Source organism: Notolepis coatsorum, assembly GCF_963971535.1.
Source record: "Notolepis coatsorum genome assembly, chromosome: 19".
Classification (NCBI taxonomy): domain Eukaryota; kingdom Metazoa; phylum Chordata; class Actinopteri; order Aulopiformes; family Paralepididae; genus Notolepis; species Notolepis coatsorum.
Genome location: NC_140183.1, coordinates 15,328,025 through 15,351,720, shown reverse-complemented (window position 1 = coordinate 15,351,720; position 23,696 = coordinate 15,328,025). Strand labels below are relative to the sequence as shown.

The following is a 23,696-nucleotide window of genomic DNA, read 5'->3' as shown; positions in this document are numbered from 1 at the left end:
TTCTACAGTAGAATTAATATTAGTATCCCCAATAATATCAGAATATTCATGCGCATGTGAACACACTGGGTGTCCTTTTCATTGGGCTTGCATACTTCAATCAGTCCTGATGTGTGCATTCTGTTCCTACTCCTGTTCCTCTCTCCTTTCTATTCCTACGTTCTCTGCACTTTTCCATTACAGATGTATATATGTCTGCTGTGTCATTGTTTTATTTGTTTGTTCAATGGTGAGACCAAAAACTAATTTCCACACTGTGGACAATAAAGTGAAACTAAACTAAACTAACAAAGCAGACATATGCTTTTTAAAGGTTCTCCCACCTTCATCTATTCCAGGTTCTCAGGCGATACTAATTGAACCGTGGAACGAATGCTCAAATACACTGATATTCTTGTTTCTCCACCTTTTTAAGTTGAAATAATAAGTATCTGTCAACAGGCCCTCTTCAAGTAAAACCCCTTAACCTGTTTTACCTTCATCAATAATCAAGATTCAATAGTTTATTACCATTTGGACTGCATTTATATAGCTCTTTTATCCAAAGCGCTTTACAACGTGTTCCTCACATTCACCAACTGCCACATTATTATGCAGCTGAGAAACCTCTGACATCACAGATATTCACATTTTCAGATGACTCAGTTCAGTGAGGGTGAATATTGTGAGAGGAGAATCGGAAGAATGCGCCAATATGAGAATTAGAGACATAGATCCTATTAATATAAGTCCACATAGATAGGAAACAATGCTAAAACACTGAAAAAGGCCATTTATAAGATAGTTCCCCTTTAAGTGGGAGTCGTTGGCTAAGACGTGCGGTAAACATCCTGTGAGTCACACTACATTAGTGATACAGATCGAGAAGGTACAAGGAACAAGGTCAAGAACGAACGAGGAAGCTTAAAGGGCGGTTTAGTTTTCTCCGAATTTTCACTGGGAATATTAGCAGTATTATAATATAATAGTAATATTCACATGGATAATACCGGTAGCCTAGCCTACTGTAGCGCAGCAGTGCATATTTATACACCAAACACTGTGTAGGCGTATCGTTATTTCATTACCAAATAAACAGGTATACATATCTGGTTTAGTGTCCCGCTTATGAAATGACAAACTTTGAGGGAAACATATTGAGCCTGATGTTTAACATCAATATGTATAACATTAATTTCATTGGCAATTTTAAGGCAACATCACAGACATTATAGCAGATTTTAAGCTTATCAATTAACCGTTAGAAAATGTGCACAAATGGTGTGTGAAATAAGCCTTGTGTGTGTGTGTGTGTGTGTGTGTGTGTGTGTGTGTGTGTGTGTGTGTGTGTGTGTGTGTGTGTGTGTGTGTGTGTGTGTGTGTGTGTGTGTGTGTGTGTGTGTGTGTGTGTGTGTGTGTGTGTGTGTGTGTCAGCGCACACTCATGTATGTGCTGTTGGTGTGAATGTGTCTGTGTCCTTATGTGTACCTTTCGTATTACAGGACCAAAGGTGAATTGTCTTGAGTACAAATGACTTATTTACATGTTATTATACTTATTTACATGTTAATAAAGCAGCCAAGATAAAGTCACATTTATCATGACACGATTTGAGATGTTTGAGCATGTTAGTTGAAAAGGTATGTTTCAGTTTGATATCACACTGACAAATGCCATGCAATCCAACATGGTGTGATGGCATTGGCCATCAATTGGACTCTACTTCACGTCGCGCCACCAACCATAAATAGTGGATAAACAAAGAAGGAGGTCTATCTATGTAGGGATCCTGTATGTAACAGATTTGTTTGCATTGTTTGCATTTTGTACAAAAACCACCACGGCTACAAAAGATGTTAGTGGAAAGTCTATATTAGGTTTGGTTCATAATTTCATTCCCTCAACTCTCACCTCATAAACTCCTCACCAGTTGCTGTTTACCCTCTCTTACAGTCACTTCCTTGACCCCCCCTTCCCAGCCTAACCCGCTCTTCCCAGCCCCACCCCTCCCCCTTTCCAGCCCCACCCCTTTCCTTGCTCTCCCAGTCCGGGAACTCGACCCCACACATTCCCAAACTCGGCCCCCTAATCAGGCCTCCTTAACACGCACGCACGCACACATGTGAAGTGTGTATAAGTCATGAAACAAAGGTGATATCATTGAGTAAGTGTAGGCAGATGTTGCCATCACAGTAGTTATCTTTGTCTCTTCATGGAGGGACATCCCTAACTCTTTGTATCTCCATGCAGCCCTAACTCTTTGTATCTCCAATGTTACTGATTGTGTTAAATGGGCATATAATATAGTCTCATATTGATTGCAGGCACCTGAATCGAATCGTATCGTGGCTATAGGGATGGGTACCGAATTCGCTACTTTTAAAGGTACCTACCGAAACACGTCGGTACTACCGAGTATCGATTCACGTGAGATCCAACGGTGCGGTGCCAATTGTCGGTAATACAAATTTCAAAAAAAGTCTGATGACGTCATGGTTTGTTTACCGCAAAATTAAACCGCACGTTAACGTCAACGACACGTGCACAATACATGTTTTCAAACTCTCTTTGGGTTCTTTGTTCAAAGAACAGGGTTACGTTCGTAACCTAACGTGTTGTTGTGATGACGTATTCAAAACGCAGCTACAGTCACATAACCTAGCCTACATGGAAGGACTGTTGTATTTACTACATCTCCCATGATTCTTAGCGGGGGATGACGTAGCTTACGAGAGACGAATGAAAGAGGAATGGAAGCATATAGCTTAACTTAGTTAGCAGCTAACGTTAGTTAAAAAGGTTTTTAACCGCAACGGGCATATAGTAATGGCGAGGATATAAAGCATGTTAAAGACGCATTTATTGGACACGTGCTGCTCGTGGAGTTTACATATAACAGCGCGACTCCCAAGAGGAGTTAGCACAGGCTGTAGAATGCAGGACTGAAGAGCTGCTTCTTAAACTAGTGTGGGTACTGCTCAGCCCCTCCCTGCAGCTGGAGCGTTATGACAGAACACCATGAATTATGACTCAGTAGCCACGACAGTAACATCAGTCTGCTCTTGCTATTCTCCCTCTCGTGTGTGTGTCTTTATGCAGATCTTTATGCAGTTTTAAAGCACCTTGTCTTTGTTCTGAATGCACTTTGTTGTAGTTATCCTACATCCTACATAGAAAAGAAAATGCACTTGACTTTAATGCACATTTTGTTGTATGCAAAGAGAACATTTTTAAATTGTACAATCTTTCAGCAGTCAGTCTGGAATTAATGTATGCATTCAAAAGTGCTGAATAAATGTTTTATGGACCCATAATAGTGATTATTAATATTATTTAAGTTAAGTTTTGCCATAATCATGTCTTTTGCCATAATTAGGTAGCAAAAAAAAAAGAAACATTATATATATATATATTTATATTACTGTAATCATATTCTGCCTTTCGGCATTCGGTTTTCGGCCAACTGTTTCCTATTTTCGGCATTCGGTTTCGGCCAAGAATTTCCCATTCGGTGCATCCCTAATGTTAGTACATTATTTATTTATTAAATATTAAGTTTTGATTATTTTTTTTACAACTGGGGTAGACAATTTTAGAGACTAAAGTACAGAAAAAAAGTACCGTTGGGTACCGGTATCGATTCACAGGTACTGGTACCGGTATCGGTTCAAATGTGAAAGGCACCAGGGCTCCAGACTAACTTTTTTCACCACCGTCCCAGAACCGTCCCGAAATACAATTTTAACTGTCCCAAAGTGAATGTAACCGTCCCAAAAATCAAATGTCGTTTCTTTACTTTGGTTTTGTCTATAGTTGTTATTGCCATAAGAAACACCATTCAGAGAAGGGGAGAATAAATTGATTTAGTCAAAAGGCTCCCAGGTGGAAAGATTTCACAAGAATAATTATGATTAAAAATAAATATATATATATATAAAAAAAAGTGTTTAACAAGGTGCTAGTATAGGGATATTTGGTCACGGTGCTGTTATAGCCAACCAATTGGAGCCATGTTGATTATTCCTTCCATAGGAAAATATATTTAAATGTATTTGTATTTTATTTCGTTTTAGTTTTTTTTGTTATTACAAATGTGTGTGTTTATGGTTGAAAATGTTAAAGATAAATAAAGATCAAATCAAATCTAACTGAATAAGTTCCCTCTTCTAACAAGAAAGAAAAACGTAGTTTAGCTTTAAACTATATAATGTCATTGCGTCCAGAGATTCCACCTTTGATAACTAAAGTAATGACACTTGACTAGTAATGAAACATGTCCCTTAGATCGCGCTGTCCTCCTGGTCGATATTGATAACTGCTGCTAAAATAAAATAAAATAAGTCCCGAGTCGAGACTCCGTGCTGCTCCCAACGAATCCAAATAGTAGCAACTGCAGAGTCGCAGAGCCAGGGGCGCTTTCAGGTCCGGTCACAGGCCCGCTCAAAAGCGCCCCCCCCCCCCACCCAACGGCTGAATTGCCAATGGCTGAATTGGAGTATTGCACTGTGCAATACTCCAATTCAGCCATTGGCAATTCAGCCGTTGGGTGGGGGGGCGCTTTTGAGCGGGCCTGTGACCGGACCTGAAAGCGCCCCTGGCTCTGCGGCTCTGCAGCTGCATGCTATTCGCAAATCCAGCATGAGCCAGCTCCCGCTGCAGCCGTCGTTATCAGAACACTACACACATATCATAATGTTTACAGCAAACTGTAGTTGATCACCAGGTATGTTTTATTAACGTAGAATAATTCATATATATATATATATGCACGCACTGACAGTCGGCTAATTGACATTTCCTGTGAAAAAAATAAAATCCTCTCCATCCCGTTTGCGTCCCAAAAAAGATTTCTGTTTGTCCCAAATCAATATTTGATCGTCCCCGGGACGACGGGACATCATTAGACTCAAGCCCTGAAAGGCACCCATCCCTAATCGTGGCAGACTTTGTGATATCGGCAAATATCGTATCGTTGTCCAAAGAATCAATATCGTATCGTATCGTGATGAAACTGGTGTTCCCTCCCCTACTCGTACCCCACCGGCTTCCCACCCGTGAACACTGACAATTGTGTTCGTAGGGACGACTGACAGCTGGATTCAAACCAAGAGTCTCCGCGGTGGTGGGCAAGTGCTTAGACCTCTACGCTACCCAGCCGCACCTGGATTCTGAAGTTCTAATGGTTCTGAAGTTAGAATGGTTTCAGAACCAGTTAGAATGGTTCTGAAGTTCTAATGGTTCTGAAGTTCTAATGATTCTGAAGTTAGAATGGTTCTAAAGTTCTAATGGTTCTAAAGTTGTAATGATTCTGAAGTTCTAATGGTTATAAAGTTGTAATGATTCTGAAGTTGTAATGATTCTGAAGTTCTAATGGTTCTAAAGTTCTAATGATTCTGAAGTTGTAATGGTTCTGAGAAGTTGTAATGGGGGTGACAATGGCTCAGGAGGTAGAGCAGTCGTCTGGCAATCTGGAGGTTCCCGGTTCGATTCCCGCTCCTCCCGGGCAGCGTGTCGATGTGTCCTTGAGCAAGACACTTAACCCCTAACTGCTCCCGATGAGCAGGTTGGCACCTTGCATGGTTGCCTCTGCCGTCGGTGTGTGAATGTGTGAGTGAATGGGTAAAATGTGAGTAACAAATTGTAAAGCGCTTTGGATAAAAGCGCTATATAAAAAAGCAGCCATAAAAAAGCAGCCATTTGTAATGGTTCTGAAGTTCTAATGATTCTGAAGTTCTAATGGTTCTGAAGTTAGAATGGTTCTGAAGTTGGAATGGTTCTGAAGTTCTAATGGTTCTAAAAGCCTAATGGTTCTGAAGTTCTAATGGTTCTAAGGCGAGTGCTTAGACCTCTACGCTACCCAGGTGCCCCAACCACTTAAAATATTTACGAACACCACTGAAAAATAGAGGCGAAAGCCGATCATATCCCCCCATAGATCAGTGGTCGTACACACCGAGATGGAGTAGATGAGGGCCGCGATCCCGAGGGGCAGGCAGCAGCACAGCATGGTGAAGATGGAGTAGCCCAGGTAGTCGTTCACCGGGTTGGGTAGTGGCGCCCGCGTCACGAATACCGTGGGTTGCATGGTGACGGTGGCGCCCTGGAACCCTTGTGGCTGCGCCGGGTACTGTCCTGGGCCGGCCTGCGGGTACTGTCCTGGGCCAGCCTGCGGGTACTGTCCTGGGCCGGCCTGCGGGTACTGTCCTGGGCCGGCCTGCGGGTACTGCCCCGGGCCCGCGGGGTAACCCTGTCCGTACGGAGCGTAAGGTTGTTGTGGTGGCGGTCCATAGCCCTGTGCCAGAAAAAATCACATCAGTATCATTATTGACTGAATTTGGACCAGGATTCAATAAATTAGATTTCAAACTTTGAATAAGACCATTGAATTCAATACGCCTTTCATGGCCATACTGGCAAAAAGGTATTAAGGATAATTACTATGAAAGAAGCGATTCTATAAGAATTGTTGGGGGGAACTGACTGTCAACCGAGCGGTCCATCGGCGTACCGCAAATGACATCACGTCATTAAAGGAATCTCTCCGGACTGTATGACATTAACTCATTGACTGCCAGCTATTAGCCTTATCCTTTAGTAGCTACTGCCATCGCTGTAAACGATGGGAGTCGCTCACCTTGTTTGCAGGGCTATAACTATATAAATATTATAGCTATGGATGCAATACTATGGCCCATTTGACATTGAGTATCTATCGTTCAAGATGTGAAAAAGGAATCTTTTTTCCATCCATACATTCCCGTTTTATACCGTGGTGAATATAAGTATGGTTTTAGAGCGGTTTAGGGTAATTCCTGGGAGGCTAGTAATAGGCTGCGACGCATATTATACTTAATCCATTGGCATTCCGTCTTTATACACGCTACAATAAAAAAATTCAAATGCATATGATCGGTATATTATGTTCCATCATGAATGCATGAAAGGGGGGGGGGGTCGTTTCTAATTAATTGATTGTCAATAACGGCATTCGTTAGTACAACAGCATACGCTGATCAGGGCGATGGCTATGAAAACAATGCACAACCAAGCTGAAATTGACGTTAAATTGCCGGTGAGATTCCAAAAAGAATATTCCAATTATTTGATTGCCATCTGCTAGATCGTATGTCCATTTGGGCCACGACATAACCCACCAAAGCATAATGAATCGGGGGTCCCGAAAACTATTCAATGTAATCGGGTAGAGCCCTCGGTCCAGGCTACTCGAAAACTCCGCCCGGATGAATTCCATCGAAACACAGAGAGATACACAGAATTTCAAAGGGAGTGCAACATCGGCCCATACCACCAGGCGGCGGTATTGGACCTTTGCGATCTCAGACTCATTCCCTATGGTTACACAGCCTTCCTGGATGGATTATGAATGGAAATAGCGAATAAAAGAAATAACGATCCGGAGGTTCCCGGTTCCATTCCCGCTCCTCCCTGGCAGCGTGTCAAAGTGTCCATGACACTTAACCCCCTAACTGCTCCCGTTGAGCAGGTCGGCACCTTGCATGGTCACCTCCTCTAGCATTGGTGCATGAATGTGAGGAACAAATTGTGAAGCGCTTTGAATAAAAGCTGCTATATAAATGCAGCCATTTGCCATCTGTACCGGGAATCGAACCAGCCAACCTGCCCACCCTTCTTGTGTGTGTGTGTGTGTGTGTGTGTGTGTGTGTGTGTGTGTGTGTGTGTGTGTGTGTGTGTGGGGCCTATATTGTGAAATATACATTTACCATAGCCTACCTGTGAAGGAGAAAAGCACCTACCCACCTGAATGTGTTTTTTAGTAAATATAGCCTGGCTACAACAGATATTGATTTTACTTTCTTATCATTTCTTTTCAGGATGTCTAATGTCTGCAGAGATCCTGGACTTGTCAGAGGTCAGAATGAGATCAATGGTAGTTTGTGTTGAATCACACACTCGTGTGGGTTGGGTGATTAGCTGGCTGAAGCCCTGCAGATCACAAAACCTACGGAAGGCCTTGAAGACGGGTGCTTCCTTACGTTGCATTTCCGTGTTCCAGTCCCCAATAAGAATTTTTTCTACATCCTCAACTCCAGCTAAACACCCATCCAGTGTATCATAAAAGCCACTCTGTTCTGGTGGTCTGTAGATTGTGCCGACTAGTACAGATTTAGCCCGTTCGAACAGAATTTCAACCCATAGTTTCAAATGGCTCATGATTGAGGTCAGTACGGTTATTGAATTTGGTATCTTTATGTATGTACATGCAGACACCACCTCCATACATGTTCCTATCATTTCTGACAATTGAGTAGTTTTCAATTTCTATCTCTGGGTCTTTTACTGATTCATCTAGTTTGGTTTCAGAGAAGCATAATATGTTTGCCTTACCGTTAGTAAACAATTGTCTGATTTCAGCCAGTTTGCGTCTTAGGCTGTTTGTGTTCAGGTGAAATATGTGTAGTCCATTTGCGTTAGTTATTTGATTGATGTCGTCAGGCTCGGGGTATTGTTGTGGCAACAAAACAACAAGGTTTTGTGCACATTTCCTCCTCTTACTAATATGGATTACGGACTCATACCTCAATTCAACAATGAAGCAACACCAGACAGAAGTGGAGAGAAGTGAAAGCGGAAAAAAGAGACCCATAGTGACTTCTACCTTCTCAATGGCTCAGAAAATAAACACTTAGCCGTTGGAACTGCGTCTATACACGCATTACTAACGGCTAGCTAGCCCGGAACGTAAAAACCTACCCCAGTCTGGCGAGAGCTCTGAGAAATGTGACTGTTCATGGCTGCGCCGGAAGTGTGAAGTGGTCCTTTATGCTTCAGTCTACCTGAACTAACATCCACTCACATGATAAGACAAGATAAGACTTATCGATTACCTATACTTAATTCTGTACAATGTGTTATACAAATTTTTTTCTGTAAAACTCTCTACCGTTGTTGCCTCAAGATTGTCTTAAGTGAATGAATTCCAGGGTTGAGAGAGATTGTTACATGCACTGTGATATGAAGATGACGTTGCTTGTTTAGTCCAGATCAGTTATAAATGCAATTATTTAACTTTGTCCATTGGCCTGTGTTATATTTGCACCTAATTAACAGTATTACTGTCAGTTAGGGCTGCAACGATTAGTCGACATAATCGACTTTTTTTTTTGCACTACCTATCTTTGTGAAAGTGGCTTCTCAGCTCTGGTCCAGCTGAAGACTTCTTAGCTTAACTTAACAGACCGACAGTAAGTTTGGGGGAACTAATGGGATAACTGGGGATGTTGTTTGGTCCTGACAAAAGTCTCAAAGCAACTCTGAGGTCATGCTCAATGTCCAATCTGTTCCTCTGCTCTGTCTTCAGCTGGACCAGAGCTGAGAAGCCACTTTCACAAAGATAGGTAGTGCAAAAAATAAAATAAAAAATAAAAAAAATTATATATATATATTTTTAAATATAATTGTTTTTCTATTAGTCGACTAATCGAAAAAATAATCTACAGATTAGTCGACTACCAAAATAGTCATTAGTTGCAGCCCTACTGTCAGTAGTACTCACAACAACAATAACGACTTCACTACACTGAACCGAGCACTATCCCTACTTTTATAGCACTACTGTACTGATACTACTAGTAGTGTTAGTACTAGACTACTACTTCAGCTACTCCACTTTGTTCAAGTTCACGTTTTGTTTTATTTGTCACCTGTAAATGCTTCGTTCTGTATACATTTTTTTTTCCACTTTCCGTGTGGTAACCCGGCCACTATAGTGCTGACAGTATGGTGTTTGTAACAAGTATTAAAAAACTGGTGTATTTGTTTGTTCAAGAGGACACACATCTCTCTCCGCGTGCGAGAAGATGTGTTGTCCACAGCTGTGTATTCTATAACATTGTTTATTCACTCTGGAATAAAAACCCTGAAAAGACTAATTATCTTTTCCATCGTTTAAAAGTCTAAATTATAATCGCACACTATACACTGTGGTTTTCAAACTTTCACAAACAAAATATTCTCATTACTGAAAGCGGACTTGGCAGATTATTGTGTAGGCTGTGTAACAGGACAGCGTGTATCCTGCTTTCAGACTGCTTAATTACCAGCCAGAGTTTTATTCAACGTTCAACATGTTTTATTCAACAACTTGAGAGGTATTTGGCTTGCTTAACTAACAGGCAGGGGTGTAATTATGGGGGGGGCATGGGGGACATGTCCCTTGCATGTTTTCAGAAGGCAGTTATTGTCCCCTGCACTTTTTTACCGTCCAAAACAATGTTACACGATAATAAACGGAGACGTGACGCGGCACTTGGACCACACGGAAAACTGCTGCTTGTTCCATCTCTGAGCTCAGGTCTCTGATGACCTGAGCCATTGTCATGCAAAGACAAGTAGCCAGGTGAGCACCCGGCGAAGGACGAGGCGCATTTTTGTGTGCACGCGCTAAGTACCGACCACAGCTGTCTTTGCATAACAACAGCCATGTCGTCAGGTGTGCTCAAATACATAGCACCCCTCCTCTCAAAGTTTGGTGTGAACGATGGTCTGTGTGATTGCCATGAAATGCAACAGCATTGCTTGGTGTCTGTGAAATATCTGTCTATGACCTCGTTGTATTTAAAAGCCTCTAGGCTGTTGTTTTATACATTGTAGATAATAAATAGCGCAATCTCTCTCTCTCTCTCGTTCCGTGACTCACGCGGCGTTATGACTTGTATATAGAAACAACTCACCAAATTGTACTTGCACTGATTTTTTTTTAAATATTTATACGAAGGGGGGGGGGGGGGACCCCCCTTCACCCCCCCGCGACCTTACAACTATACGCAACAGCCACCCTCCGCCACTGACCACGCCCCCAAATGTGTCCCCTCCACCATTCTCAAAGTCAACTTCCTGTCTGTTATTGCTAAGCAACTGCAGCGTGGGGGGAAACTGCCCCGCCTGGTACATTGTGTACACTATTTAGTGGAGAAACAGATAGTTAAAGCGGCAAATTAAAGACAATCAAGCAGACTTTTCTTCAGTCCTTCACAATGCCAAAGAGCTGCTGTGTTACGCGTTATACTAATGACAAACAGAAATCCAAATCGGAAGTTTTATACCATCACAGAGGAAAAAGTGGCTGGTGGCTAACGTTCGGCTAACTCGCTCTGATGTTGTGGTCGTGGTAATCAGGTGGAGTTTCTTTGACTCATATCTCGCCTTAGAATCACCAGAAAGGCTTTCGAAATAGTGAAATGCCATGTTGGCCTCAATATTTTCAAAACAAATCGTATGAAAATGTTATGAAATGAACAAGAATGTGATAAAACATGTAATAAAAACGGAGCTCAATGCATGGATTTGATGGTAGAAATCCGTATGGTCCCCCTATACCAAGATGGCGGCGGTCTCGTGACATCAGTGTCTTCGAGAAATAAAAAAAAAAAAAAAATTACGCCCTTGCCAACAGGGCATGCCGTTTCCAGAGACCCTTTAATAATAAGACCCATATAAAACAAGGTCTATTTGTATTATTATTACTTATATATATATATGATGAAACGGTACAACAAGATGTGCGCATGCGCACTCGCGGACTTTGAAGGCCGCTACGAGGTTGGAAAGTAGGGAGTTACGAAACGTGTGTGGGTGTGTCCTCTTTTGAGGCTTTCTTCATTTTTCTCACGTCACACACCCGACTAGAATGGATGCTATTATAGAAATATCAGATCATATTACAATTCTTTGTACAATATTTAGTGTTTTGATTGATTGATTGAACATTTTATTAACAGATTGCAGAATGGGTACAATACAGTACAGCTCAATACACACAATTGTTAAGGGGATGCAGACCAGAGAAAGACTTTCGTCTTGTTTACATCAGGGTCCCCCATTTTCAATTCATATATGACATACATGACATACAGATAGACAGTACATCTATACATTTATGACATGTACCAGATTTACAAATACAGTACTGTTTTTGATACAAGAATAGTCTAAAAAATAGAGTATATACATTTGATGAAGAAACTGTACATTGGAGGAGGTTGGTAGGTAGAAGGTTGGTAGGAGGGGGGGTTGGGTAGGTGGGGTGGGGGGGAAACTGTACATTGTAGGTGGTGGGGTAACTGTACATTGGATTATCGACTAAACCTTACTTGTCCCAAGAAGAGGGTCTCGTGTATTATTGGGTTTAATAGAACATTTATTGTACATTGGAGGGGGTTGCGTTAGGACATTTACAGGGGCCAGTTTCGAATTTTGTTTTGAGATGTTTGTAATTTAGTTTTTAGCGCCATGAGGTGCAAGCATAGTCGTAGTACCCTTGAATGAGTGCTCCTGCCAGAGTATTCGGGTCAATATCGCTGTAGGGTGCCTTTTGGTGTCCTGTACATAAATAATACATTTGTCATGTCAATTTAACATAAAGATTATTATGAAAGGGTTTGGTATATTGGGCTAAGTCTTTATATTAATAAAAAAGCATGACCTGGCTCTTTAAATACATTTTCCAGATTTTTTTTCAGTTTTGTATGAGAGGATGCATGCTGTTTTGCTATGTCCCATGCACTGCTCATTCAATTTCAATGTGCGTAAAAAATTGTCAAATCCAAAAAAATAATTATTTTGTTTTCATAATATTATTTAGTTAAATAAGATATTACTCAACTTAAGTGTATTATCTTATTTAACTAAATTAATATTTGTATTTATACTAAAAAAATAAGAGTTTGTGTGTCCTTTAAATGATTGTCCACCCTGTCATATTGGGGAATCCGCCCCTTTAAGAAAAGGCTATCCACTCTAGTGACATCACAACGTTTTTTCCTCTCTTCAGTGGCGGGAAATTCAATGGCTGAGGTGAATGAGTAGCTGACTTTCCTATTGACACATTTTCTTTCTATAAGTTTGCTTACTTGCTCTGACCAAGCTTAACATGTCCACCCTGTCAGCATAAAATATGCTGGAATTGATTAGAATACAATATTTTCAAAATATGTAAGTTTAACTATACCAAATTCTCTTCAACAACCAGACTAGCTAGTTAGCTAGTCACAGTTTGTTGTAAGCTAATATGCTAACTGAAGCTCAAAATGTCCACCCTATCGTTGTCCCAAAATGTCCACCCTGTCGACCACTTAGACCCGACAGGGTGGACATACACATGACAGGGTGGACATATAGTTAATTTGTAATTTGTAGATGGATGTTAATTTATCATCCCTTTGATAATGGACTCAACCACACACACACACACTAGGTCATATTAGTCTATATTATTGCTTATTCCTTGTTGGGTCAAGTTGTATATTAAGTGTAGCATCATTATGCATTAATAAAGCCTTAATAAACATGAAATAACTATTTTCTCTCTAACGCTCTAACTCTAATGTTATTAAGCATACTGTCATATATGGAAGTATATAAGATATACGTGGGTAGTTCTAAGGCCTGCGCATTGATCTGGAGTTATATTGTTACACTGAACGTGAATGAGTCAGTGGGTTACTGCATACGGAAGTTGTCAATAAATTAGCAGAGCTCGCACCAAGTCAAAGCCTCCAGACGATTAATCGACAATAAATGGTGTCAGAAGTAAAGTAGACAGAAATGGCAAAATTTCACCCACCGGCGAGTTTTCCTTTCGACAAACCAGGAGAATGGCCCGATTGGAAGCAACGTTTTGTGAGATTCAGAACGGCTACCAAGTTGGATAAGAAAGATGGTGCCGTGCAGGTTAGCAGTCTGATATATGCTATGGGAAGCGAGTCGGAGAATAAGTCTCCCGTAAGTTGCAGCTGACAAGGGACTTGACACTCGCGCTGACCATAGAGACGGTCAGGCAGTCTGAAGAGGTTGCTTCGCAGATCAGCATGCAAGGAAAGACAGCTGGAGGCCGGTCGATACACAAGGTCACTCACTCACAACAAGCGCTACAAAGGCAATGGCAGCCAGGGTAAGCCACAAGGGGGCGACAGAGGACAATGTAGACAATGTGGGAAAGCGTGGCACAGTAGAGATGAGAACTGTCCAGCTAAAAAGTCCACATGTAATACCTGCGACAAAGTAGGGCACTGGAGCAAAGTGTGTAGGAATAGGAAAGCAGTACGTGAGGTCAGAGAACAAAAAGAAATGCAGCAACAACAGCAGGACTCCGGGTCAGAAGATGGGTACTACATGTGGGAAGTGAGTAAAGCAGGTGGGTCACCAAAGAAGTGGGCCGTCAAGGTGTTGATGGGTTCCACACCGGTCAAGTTCAAAATCGACACTGGGGCGGATGTGAGCATCATTCGTGAGGAGACCTACCACTCACTCATGCCAAACAGACCGCTGGAGCCTGCGGAAATACCACTGGACAGCCCAGGTGGCGAGCTGCAGTGCATAGGACAGATCCAGAGCACTGTGACCTACAAGGGTAAGACACACCCACTTACAGCTTATGTCATCCGGGGGCCTACAGTAAACAACCTACTCAGCAGGCCAATATCAGTGAAAATGAATCTAGTGAGAAGAGTGGAGGAAATGGTGAGCAGCAGCGGGAAAGATTTACATTTGCAGGCAGGCATGGGACATTACAAACTGAACCAGTAAGAATACTGATGAAAGGTGGCGCCCAGCCGTACGCTGTATACACAGCGCAACGTGTACCTCTCCCTATGCTGCAGAAGGTCATGGAGGAGCTCCAGAGGATGGAGGGGAACGACATCATCGAGAGGGTGACACAGCCTACCGATTGGTGTGCACCCATGGTGCCGGTCCTGAAGAGCACAGGCAAAGCCCGCATCTGTGTGGATCTCAAGAGGCTGAACGAGGCTGTTAAAAGAGAACAGTACACCCTGCCCACTACCGACGAGATCACAGCAAAGCTAAGCGGGGCCACAGTCTTCACGTCACTCGATGCCGCCAGTGGATTCATCCAAATCCCGTTGCACCCAGACAGCTGTAAACTCACCACCTTCATCACGCCGTTTGGCAGGTTCAACTTCAAGCGACTGCCATTCGGGATCACAAGCGCGCCTGAAATCTTCCAGAGGAAGATGATGGAGACCCTGGACGGGTTAGAGGGCGTCGAGATCTTTATGGAAGACATTCTCGTCTATGGGGCCACAGAAAAGGAGCATGACAGTCGCCTGGAGGTGATGCAGCGCATAGAGACGGCTGAAGCTGAATCGAGAAAAGTGCTCCATCAAGCAAAGTCAGCTACGGTTTCTCTGGCACATCATCGACCAGTCCGGGATCCGGCCTGACCCAGGGAAAGTGGAGGCTATCCGGCAGCTGGCGCCGCCAACAGATATGCAGGAGCTGAGGAGGGTGCTGGGAATGGTGAATTATCTCGGCAGGTACGTCCCAGACCTCTCAACAGTAGGACAGCCGCTGTATGAGCTCCTGAAGCACAAGAATGCATGGGCATGGAATTATGCCCAGCAAACAGCTTTTCAGAGGATCAAAGAGATGTTGACCACAGCACCAGTACTCGCCTTCTACGACGTGAGCAAGCCCACCGTCGTGTCTGCAGACGCAAGCAGTTACAGGTTAGGGGGCGTGCTACTTCAACTTCATGGTGAGCAGTGGAAACCTGTGGCGTACTGCTCAAGATGCCTCACCGAAGCAGAAACGCGCTACGCCCAGATTGAAAAAGAAGGTCTGGCGGGCGTGTGGGCGTGCAAGAGGTTCGACCGGTACCTCAGTAGCCTGGACCAGTTCAAGCTAATAACTGACCACAGGCCCCTTGTACCTCTCATTAACACTCGCAGCCTGGACAATGTGCCTCTCCGATGCCAGCGACTCCTCATGAGGCTCATGAGGTTCAATGCGGTGGCAGAGTATGCTCCTGGAAAGACTTTGGTCGTCGCAGATACTCTGTCATGCAGCCCAATGGCCAACATAGGTGCAGACTTGGACACACAGCGTGAGGTGGCATGCTATGTGGTTAGTGTAATGGAGGGGATCCCAGCGTCCGCAAGCAAGATGGACGAGATCAGAGCGGCCACAGCAGCTGAGGCCGAACTGCTGTCAGTCGCCAGACTCATCAAAAAGGGATGGCCTGAACACCTAGCCGAGGTGCCTATCGAGGCGAGATCCTATGTCCCAGTGAAATCAGAGCTGTCAGAGCGAAATGGACTTGTCCAAAGAGGGACATTGGTCATGCCGAGACCGATGAGAGGAGAGATCCTTCAGAGAGTGGTATATTCTATGGTATATTCTATGGTATGTTCTATGGTATGTGGTATGTTCTATGGTATGTGTGTGGTATATTCTATGGCATGTGGTATGTTCTATGGTATGTGGTATATTCTATGGTATGTGGTATGTTCTATGGTATGTGGTATATTCTATGGTATGTGGTATGTTCTATGGTATGTGGTATATTCTATGGTATGTGGTATGTTCTATGGTATGTGGTATGTTCTATGGTATGTGGTATATTCTATGGTATGTGGTATGTTCTATGGTATGTGGTATATTCTATGGTATGTGGTATGTTCTATGGTATGTGGTTCAAGTTCAAGTTCAAGTTCTTTAATAGTTGTCATACAGAAGTACAGAATACTTTCATACAAAATGCTTCTTACTGTTACGCTCCAGAGACTGTGCTAGACAAGATAGTATCAAATAACATAATAACATAATATAGCATGAATTTAGAAGAAGAAAATGAGGTCACAGTTGTTCGGTATAGACATATGTACAATGTTCTGAGTTACCATATAATATACAATACACAACTATGCAGTGTACTAATGTACAGTACTATCTAGTGCAAAGCAGAAATGGGATGAGGTACAATTTTAGGTACAATTTACAGTAAGGTGTACGAGTTGTAGTGCAATCCTTCATCCATAAATATAAAGTGTGGGGAGTGGGTGCTACAGTGTGTTTGTTTAAAGTGGGTGTGTGCTATAAAGTGTGTGTAGTGGGTGCTACAGTGTGTTTGTTTAAAGTGAGTGTGTGCGTGTGGATGTGTGTGCTATGTGTGTTTGGTGGTTGTTGTTGTGTAGTGTTCATTCATTGTTCGTTTAGCAGCCTGATGGCCTGGGGATAGAAGCTACTTCTGAGTCTTTCTGTGCTCGCCTTGAGACTCCTGTATCGCTTGCCTGACGGCAGCAGTTCAAAGAGGCAGTTGTTCGGGTGGCTCGAGTCCTTAATAATTCTCTTAGCCTTCCCCTTGCAACGCTTGTAGTAAATGTTCTGGAGGGTGGGGAGCCCCCCTCCGATTGTGCGTTCGGCTGAACGTGTCACTCTTTGTAGTCTGCTTTGGTCTTTTGCAGTGCTATTCCCAAACCAGGAGGTGATGTTGCCGGTCAAGATGCTCTCTATTGTACATGAGTAGAAGTTCTTAAGGATCTTCTGGCTGACTTGGAACTTCCTTAGGCGCCTGAGGAAGTAGAGGCGTTGTCGTGCCTTCTTCACCACACTGTTAATGTGTATGGTCCATTTCAAGTCCTCGGATATGTGGGCTCCGAGGTACTTGAAGCTGTTGACTCTCTCAACCGGTGCCCCGTCGATGCTGAGGGGGCTGTAGTCCTTGACCCCCGACCTCCTGAAGTCCACAATCATCTCCTTTGTTTTGCTGACGTTCAGGGAGAGGCTGTTTTCCTGGCACCATCCCGCCAGGACCTTGACCTCTTCCAGGTAGGCCCTCTCGTCGTTGGCAGAGATCAGGCCCACCACCACTGTGTCGTCAGCAAATTTGACGATTGTATTGCTCCTCCGCTGAGCCACACAGTCGTGTGTGTACAGGGAGTAGAGGAGGGGACTCAGAACACAGCCCTGGGGGGCCCCTATGTTGAGGGTGATGGATGAGGAGGTGCAGTTGCCTGCTCTCACCACCTGGGGTCTGCCAGTCAGGAAGTCCAAGACCCACTGGCAGAGGTCATAGCCCAAGCCCAGGTCCCTGAGCTTGGCTATGAGTATGGAGGGGACTATGGTATTGAATGCCGAGCTGTAGTCGATGAATAGCATTCTCACATAGTTCCCCTGCCTCTTGTCCAGGTGTGATGCTGCTGTGTGCAGCACATGGGATATGGCGTCCTCCGTGGACCTGTTGGGGCGGTATGCAAATTGCAGGGGGTCCATGTTGATGGGGAGGGAGGAGCAGATGTAGCCCTTTACTAGCTTCTCAAAGCACTTCATGGCTATGGAGGTGAGAGCTACAGGGCGGTAGTCGTTGAGGCAAGCAGGCTTGGATTTTTTGGGTACAGGGATAATAGTGGACTTCTTCAGGCAGGTGGGGATGACAGCCTGTTCTAAGGACAGGTTAAATATGTCAGTGAATACTGGGGCCAGTTGGTCGGCACAGACTTTTAGGACGCGGCCGGGGATGCCGTCCGGACCTGCTGCCTTCCTGATATTCACTTTTTTAAAGGTCCGCCTCACCTCATGCTCTGTTACCCTGAACACTGCGCCTCCATCAGCAGCCGACCCCCCCCCCCCCATTGCCGAGGCTTGTGAGCTGGTGTTGTTATTACCAGCATCAAACCTCGCATAGAAGGTATTGAGGTCGTTTGCTAAGGAGATGTCACTGTTCAGTTTGAGGGAGGCGCCTTTGTAGTCTGTCATCGTTTTGAGCCCCTGCCACATAGCTCTAGAGTCAGCTTGTTCAAACTGGAGTTCAATTTTATCCCTGTAGCGTCGTTTGGCCTCTGTCACTGTCCTCCTTACGTTGTGTTGCGCCACCTTGTGGTCGTTCATGTTGCCTGCCACTAGGCCGTCATTGTATGCTTTGGTGCGCTCTCTCAGAGCTTCACGGACGGATTTGTCTACCCAGGGTTTTTGATTTGGGTAAACTTTCATTTTGGTAGTGGGGATTGTTTCTTTCACCCTAGTACAGACATAGTCCAGCACTGTCTCCGTGTAGGCATTAATGTTATCTGTGTCGCGGAATACAATCCAGTCTGTGTTGTGAAACACTGACACTAGTGTATCCTCTGACGTCACATCCCATTTCTGTACCTCTCGCGAGACTACGGGAGTACTTTTAATTCTTTGTCTGTACTTTGGTGTAAGGAAAATGGTATGTTCTATGGTATGTGTGTGGTATATTCTATGGCATGTGGTATGTTCTATGGTATGTGGTATATTCTATGGTATGTGGTATGTTCTATGGTATGTGGTATATTCTATGGTATGTGGTATGTTCTATGGTATGTGGTATATTCTATGGTATGTGGTATGTTCTATGGTATGTGGTATGTTCTATGGTATGTGGTATATTCTATGGTATGTGGTATGTTCTATGGCAGGGGTGGCCAACCCGTGGCTCGCGAGCCGCATGCGGCTCTTTGCCCGTCAATGTGCGGCTCTTCCATCCATAAAAAAAAATAAAAATAAGAAATATTATAATTTTTTTTTTTACCTTTTTTTTTTTTTTATGTCACTCATTCCACAAGGACGTAGAATAAACATTTAATTTCTTTTTTAAATGGTCCATTTGCATGTTCTTGGTATCTGAATCTAGGGAATTTCTCCACCATTTTTCATCATATTGCAACACCGTTTTTTGCAAGACGTTCACAGAAAGGTAGAGAAACTAACTGCGTTCTGTTTTATGGCAATAACGTTCAGGTTTGTGGGAGATAATCCCAAAAAATAAGAGAAATAAAAAAGTTAATCCAGAAGTCAGATGATTGACAGGGGCTGGTGTGAGCTGGGTAGGGTCGTTTTTCAAAATTTGAAAGCCCTGCGTCTCTTCCTTCAAAAGACTACACTCACTTTTGGATGTGCCACTTCCTCCTGTCAATATGCGCCGGTTTCCGACTCAATGCCCTGAGATTTCTATAATCTTATATTTCACTAATAACAGTTAAAATAATTGGTAAACAAACGTAATGCTGAAAATATACACTTTTACTGTATATCTCGGGCTTAAGAGGTTAACCCTGTGAGGCCCAAATTAAAAAGACATTAGCAACTTCAGAGGCCAGAGGGTGGGACATAATAAACACATTTACTATCAAATAGCATTGTGAGGCTGAACAACAGGACCAATTGACTATACATGTGCTTAAATGGGAACTATCTTATAAATGGCCTTTTCAGCGTTTAGCATTGTTTCCTAGCTATGTGGACTTATATTAATATGATCTATTAGGCTTGGGCGGTATGACGGTATTACGGTATACCGGGGTATTTAGAGATACCGACGGTATTGAAAATCAATACCGTCAAAATCACAGTTGGGTTTCAGTTTCTATTTACACTGAAACAGAGTTTCGACGGGAACTGCATTGGTTGTAGTGCACACACACAGCACGGCCAGCAGAGGGCAGTTTCCTAATGATTGATTGGCTATTGTGAGTCACGTGAGGAGAACACAGAGGTGCGTCACACTAACCTGTAGGGGTGGACGGTATGGTCTAAAATTTATATCACGGTATAATTTGAAGCATAGACGGTAACGGTATATATCACGGTATCAGTGTTTCTGTTAGAATAATTTTTTTTGCCTGATAGGCAGGCTATATAAAGAATGACATCCTCAAGGCATGTAGATTTATAATATTTTAACTTAAAACTAGGCTACTTTTGCGTATAAAGTCATTATATTCCAAATAAAATAAGTCCCGAGTCGAGACTCCTGCTCCCATTGCAAACAGCGGGGCTGGATTTAGCTAGAAGCATATGTAGCTGCAGAGCCGCAGAGCGAATTGAATTGAATAAGAATTGAGACAAAGGTGCCACTCATCCTCAGCTTTAAGAATTGACAATTGTGTCAACAAATTGACACATGTGTCAACAAATTGACACACGTGTCAACAAATTGACACATGTGTCAACAAATTGACACACAAAATGCTTAGAGACGATGGGGGTCAGAACGGCGCAAGGGTGGGGGGGCGCTGTTTGACGGGCCTGTGACCAGACCTGAAAGAGCCACTGGCTCTGCGGCTCTGCAGCTGCATGCTATTCGCAAATCCACTGCTGCACGCCTTCCTCCCGGCTCCCGCTGCTGCCGTCGTTATCATAACACTACACACATATCATAATGTTTACAGCAAACTGTAGTTGATCACCAGGTATGTTTTATTAACGTAGAATAATTCATATAAGAAAAACGATAGGGAAATATCTTACCTTTCTCCACTGGTTAAAAATGCCAGGAACTGAAATTGAAACTTGCTGTGCGCCGCGGTGATATGTGTTTATTATGAAATGACAATTGCGTGTTGACACGCCCACTGCGCGAAGCCTCCTAAATAACTTTTTCCAGTTTGCACATATCTATTATCTATGACTAATTCTATCTATTTTTAGGGGCAAATGCGATTGAAATAGTCGCGCTGTGGTTACATAACGTCATTGCTATTTTAGAGCTGCTCTACCGGTTAAACGGTATAGTCAAAATCCATACCGTAGAGCAAATTAATACCGTTTATACCGTATACCGTTTATACCGTCCACCCCTACTAACCTGTATGCATTTCCTCTATCTCTGAGCAAACTAACCTTGCAATCAAAAGTTAGGGGGCGCACTGAAATTATGGCAAGGGTTATTAGCCCCCTAACTTTTGATTGCAAAGTCTGACATTGACCCCCTTTGCAGGAGTTGACCTAGAGCCCACCAAGGTCATGCATATCAAGTTTGGTCAATGTCAGACCTTGCAATACACTGTAAGGCACTGTAAGGCTACTGTCCTGCCTCACTTCCAGTGATGAAGCTAAGCTATGCTAACGGAGCGTCTATTCCCAAAGCTAAAATGCACGCACAGAGACAAAAAAGGTATGTATCTTCTTGTCTAACTCCAGGGAAGATGTTAAATAAGCTAATTTCCCAAAATAGTGGAGTTATCCTTTAAGCAATAATAATAATACGTTACCATTGAACGATGAAGCGTCGAAGTTAACCACCATCACTCCAGCCCACGATGAGCTCCCTGACCACAGATGGCTAATGTTTTGTCAAACAAGAGCTAAACTTGCACACGATGGTGCCGGGCTGCCGGCTAACTAGCTACCGTTAGCTCACGTCGATACCTGGATGGTGCCGGCAGGCGGCAGTGGCTACCTTCTGTGATTTGTTTACTTCGAGGTTGAAGAAAGTGCACTTTCAGGTTGAAAGAACGGCCCTAATCTCAACAAGCGTTATGTATGGTGATAATAACGAGTATATTGTTAGCTCCGCCGCCCCCCCCGCTGATGAAAATGAAAGTCATACCGTCATATACCGTATACCGGGGTATTAGGTCATCAAGGTATGACGGTATGAACAAAATGATACCGCCCAAGCCTATGATCTATGTCTCTAATTCTCATATTGGCGCATTCTTCCAATTCTCCTCTCACAATATTCACCCTCACTGAACTGAGTCATCTGAAAATTTGCATATCTGTGATGTCAGAGATTTCTCAGCTGTATAATAATGTGGCCGTTGATGTGGCAGTTGGCACCAGGCCGCCTGTACGTTAATGCCAAGCAAGCAGTGCAAAAATGCTTCCGCATTCGTCACCGCACGCTAGTGCGGTAAAGCGCCCTTCTTTTCAGACAAATGCTACCGTGCGTGCACCGGCGGCGGCGTGCTCGCTCAGGTGCGTGCGTGCGCCGGCGTGCTCGCGCGAGGTGCCCGCGCATGCGCATGAGATCCGACACGAGCGGAGCTCAATATATATAAGTCACCGCCCCTTATTCAGTATCTAGCAATAGCTCAATTGGCAAGGACACATGGCTGTGGATCCTATGGCTTGTTTGCTGGCGAGTTCGAATCCCATCGAAAATATTTTTTAACGTGATTTTTTTTTAACGTGTATTCTTTCGCCGGTTAAGGTTAGGCATGGTTAAGGTTAAGGTTAAGGTTAGGCATTGTTTCGGAGTTGGTTAAGGTTAGAACGGTTAAGTTTAGGCGCTGTTAAGGAGCTGGTTAAGGTTAGAGTTTGTCAAAGAGAATGGCAATATAATTTCTATGGTTAAGGTTAGGCATGGTTAAGGTTAAGGTTAAGGTTAGGCATTGTTTCGGAGTTGGTTAAGGTTAGAACGGTTAAGTTTAGGCGTTGTTAAGGAGCTGGTTAAGGTTAGAGTTTGTCAAAGAGAATGGCAATAGACAGCCTATTTCCGCGCGACCTGGGCGCTGGGCGGCGGAAAATGAAAGGCGCATTACTGCATGCCACTACGGTAAATTTTTGCACTGCTTGCTTGGCATAAAGCTACACGCCACCAGGCCACACAGTGGTTGGAGCCCAGCCTGAGTCAAAACGGCTTAAGATCTTGAGATAGAAAAATGCGGTTTTTGAGTACTTGATTAGAAATACAAACCGTACGTTAAATCTAGAGGAAGGAAGGACGTGGTACTTACCTCACCATTTGAAAAAAACCTAGGTGTTCCATAGACTCACAGGAATTGTGTAAAAGTGCCCAAATAGTGAAAGAAATAGTCAAATAGTTCCCCTTTAAACATTTTTAAATAAACATTCTTTTTTTAAATGGCTAAAAGTGATTTTGTAATTTTGCAACCGTGGGTCTCACAGGGTACTTTTAACCCTGTGAGGCCCAAATAAAAAAGACATTAGCAACTTCAGAGGCCAGAGGTGGCCATCGGCGTATTTAGACCACTATCAGTAGGGCACGTGCCCTACTGATGATCATCTGTGCCCCACTGATTAAAAAAAATATATATATTTTTTTTCTTTTTTTACAAATGTTTTTTATTTCCCCTTTTTTAACATGATCAAATGATCATTTAACATGATCAAATAATTATTATAATATTTTTTACTTCACTTTGAAATATTATAGTGAAATATTTTGCAAT

The 23,696-nt window shown here is 43.2% G+C and overlaps 1 protein-coding gene across 5 annotated transcripts in view; it reads right to left on the bottom strand.

Annotated features, from left to right (window-relative positions):
* Positions 1 to 23,696, bottom strand: part of LOC311246760 (uncharacterized protein) — a 90,323-nt gene that overhangs the window by 63,527 nt on the left and 3,100 nt on the right. For all 5 annotated transcript variants that reach the window (XR_014620816.1, XM_084336995.1, XM_084336992.1 and 2 more), the window contains exon 2: positions 5,933 to 6,271. Coding sequence is in view for 4 of the 5 variants with exons in the window: in XM_084336995.1 (XP_084193121.1) it covers positions 5,933 to 6,271 (339 nt within the window). In the remaining variant the exon portion in view is untranslated. The remainder of the gene's footprint in view (positions 1 to 5,932; positions 6,272 to 23,696) is intronic.